At 37.5% G+C, this 2,367-nt stretch overlaps 1 protein-coding gene across 1 annotated transcript; it reads right to left on the bottom strand.

Moving 5' to 3' along the window:
- Positions 1-522: 522 nt before the first annotated feature.
- LOC145986994 (uncharacterized) lies at positions 523-1,509 on the bottom strand. Its single transcript, XM_083121457.1, has one exon. It carries the CDS (start codon positions 1,507-1,509, stop codon positions 523-525), a length of 987 nt encoding a protein of 328 aa, XP_082977583.1.
- Between the last annotated feature and the right edge of the window lie 858 nt (positions 1,510-2,367).

Raw genomic sequence — 2,367 nt, 5'->3', positions numbered from 1 at the left:
TATCTCTCGGATTCTTGAAGTAGACCAGGTAATGACAATTCAGTGATATATCACGGCGTCCTTTTCCTTGGTGAAATATGTTTTGTGTTAGAAATATTGTACTTATATTTCTGTGATGGCAACCTTTTGTGAAAAGATCGACAACTCTACCATCAGCCTCTCTCATTAGATCGTCAAGAATAAGTAAATGTGGTCCTTCCTCTGACTGACATGTGTCCATGTTAGGTAGTCCTTTCTGGAATTCAATATTACGTGAAATATTTTCATACAGAGGTTGCCATTCACTATAACACCAGGTAATATTGTTGAACTTTACATTTACTAAATTTTCAAGATGTAACAAAATCCGCGATACAAAAACTGATTTTCCGCATCCTGAAGGACCAGCTAGTATCATGGAGAAGGGATGTGTCCATGTGTGTGCCATAGTTTGAAGTAAGTAAATTTACATATAATCAAGATATTTACAGGAAATAAGAGGTAAATACAATTTGTTTTAGTTGTTTCCGTATCTTGGTGATTTTACTTCGTACGTATTTTCTTTACAGGATGAATGTAACCAAACGGTACTGTATCAAAATCATGTATGATTCTCCTCTTTGTGTAAACTACCCTCAGAACTTTACTTTCTGGTCTATTGTAAACCCTAAAATCTTTTGTTCTGGAAATTTTTCTTCTATTGTGGACTGTTATATCTGGTGTCTCGTGAATAATCAAATCTTTTAGTGATGACATATTTATTACTTTCCTGTTCTCATGATTTAGAGTTATTCCTTTTACTTTGCACACACTTGTTTCATTTCCTGTAACAGGGTTTCTGACATTAAAAGCATAAGACTTTGGTCCTGTAGAGACAAACTCTGTTATATAACTGCCTTTACCATATACTTCCAATTCATCTGTCATCTGACCAAGATAGTCACCTGTTTCAGGTTCAGTTTCACCAGTTTTTGTACTGAAAATTACACTATCTGTATCGTAGTATATTACTCTCTCCTTTAATTCTTCTAAGTATTTGTAAAGGTGTAGTCTCGCCCCAGCTGTAGTATATGCGGCAATGACTACATTTACTGTGTGTAACTCTTCAACAGCCTCGTCCACATGTTCCCAATTCACAACTACCGCATTCTCATCAATAGGTAGTAAAGAGTTCACACTTACAGATGGACTGGTTAGTTTGTCATAAAGTTCGGAAGGTTGGGATATTATTGACGTCTTGGGAAGATTCGGTCGTTGTCCAAATTTGCCCCAAAAACTGTTAAGCATTAATTTGGCAAGGCTTCGTTTACCAGGGTTATTCTCTATTTTGTTGTACTCCAGCAATATCCCCTCTTTTTCATGGTAATCTTGAATAAAACTTTGTTTATCTTCTTCTGTTTCACATCTTGAAGGCCAGCCGCTCGCTTCCTGCTTTATTTTCAGGAATTTGTTGATATAACCAACAAATAATCCACCTTCTCTACTTTCTGGGTCGTAAGTGGTCACCTCGTATTGCCATACTTCAAACATCTATATTATCTGGTATCCTTGACTCACAGCTTTTCTTAACTCGTCAGCAACCCAGGTCCCTGTAAACAGTCTTTCTTGATTAGTGTGCGTACAGTCCTTCTGATTCTTTTCTTCTGCACAAGATCTACATAACGCAAAAAATAATTTGCCATCCATCTTAACAGGCAAGACAGGGTGATAAAGATCACGAGGTGGTAGAACAGAACATAATACAAGTCCTTCCACTTGTTCAATAGGTGGGCAGTCATCTCCCAGATACATTTTAGGGTGTCCAAGAGGGAATTTGCCATACTTGCAGACAAATGGATACAGAGAACAAACATCGATATAACCAATCTTTTCTCTACTAGTAGCTTTATAATACAGTTTGGTAGCATTTGTACGTCCACCCGTTAAACTGCTACGCGGGTTAAGGATTTTCCTTTGTGTTATTGGATGTTTTTCTACATACTTCTTAATTTCAGGATTTTCATTTTTCAGTTTTATCCAGTCACATTCCCACATAATCTCCACTTTATTACCACTTTTCTCCAAACGCTCTGTAACTCTTTTTGTTCTTTCTCTTCTAGTGTCGACTGTATCACCATCTTCTGTACTAGCTTGACCTGTTTTGTTTAACATACACCTCTCACAAGAATGGAAATAACATCCGTGATACTGAAGTATATGTCCTTTCCCATCCTCATCTTTGTAAAACCCGTCAACTTTGAGACCTGCAATTTTACTTTCGAGCCCCCTTCCAGCATGTTGAATAACAACACTTCTTCTCATCTCTTCGTAAACGAGCCATTCAACAGCCCCTACTGATTGCTTGTCAGCCCACCGGTAACCATTGGGAGGTATTATTCCTATAGACTT

Source organism: Lepisma saccharinum, chromosome 4 (genome assembly GCF_977018435.1).
Source record: "Lepisma saccharinum chromosome 4, izLepSacc3.1, whole genome shotgun sequence".
NCBI lineage: Eukaryota > Metazoa > Arthropoda > Insecta > Zygentoma > Lepismatidae > Lepisma > Lepisma saccharinum.
This window is presented reverse-complemented; position numbering and strand designations above follow the sequence as displayed.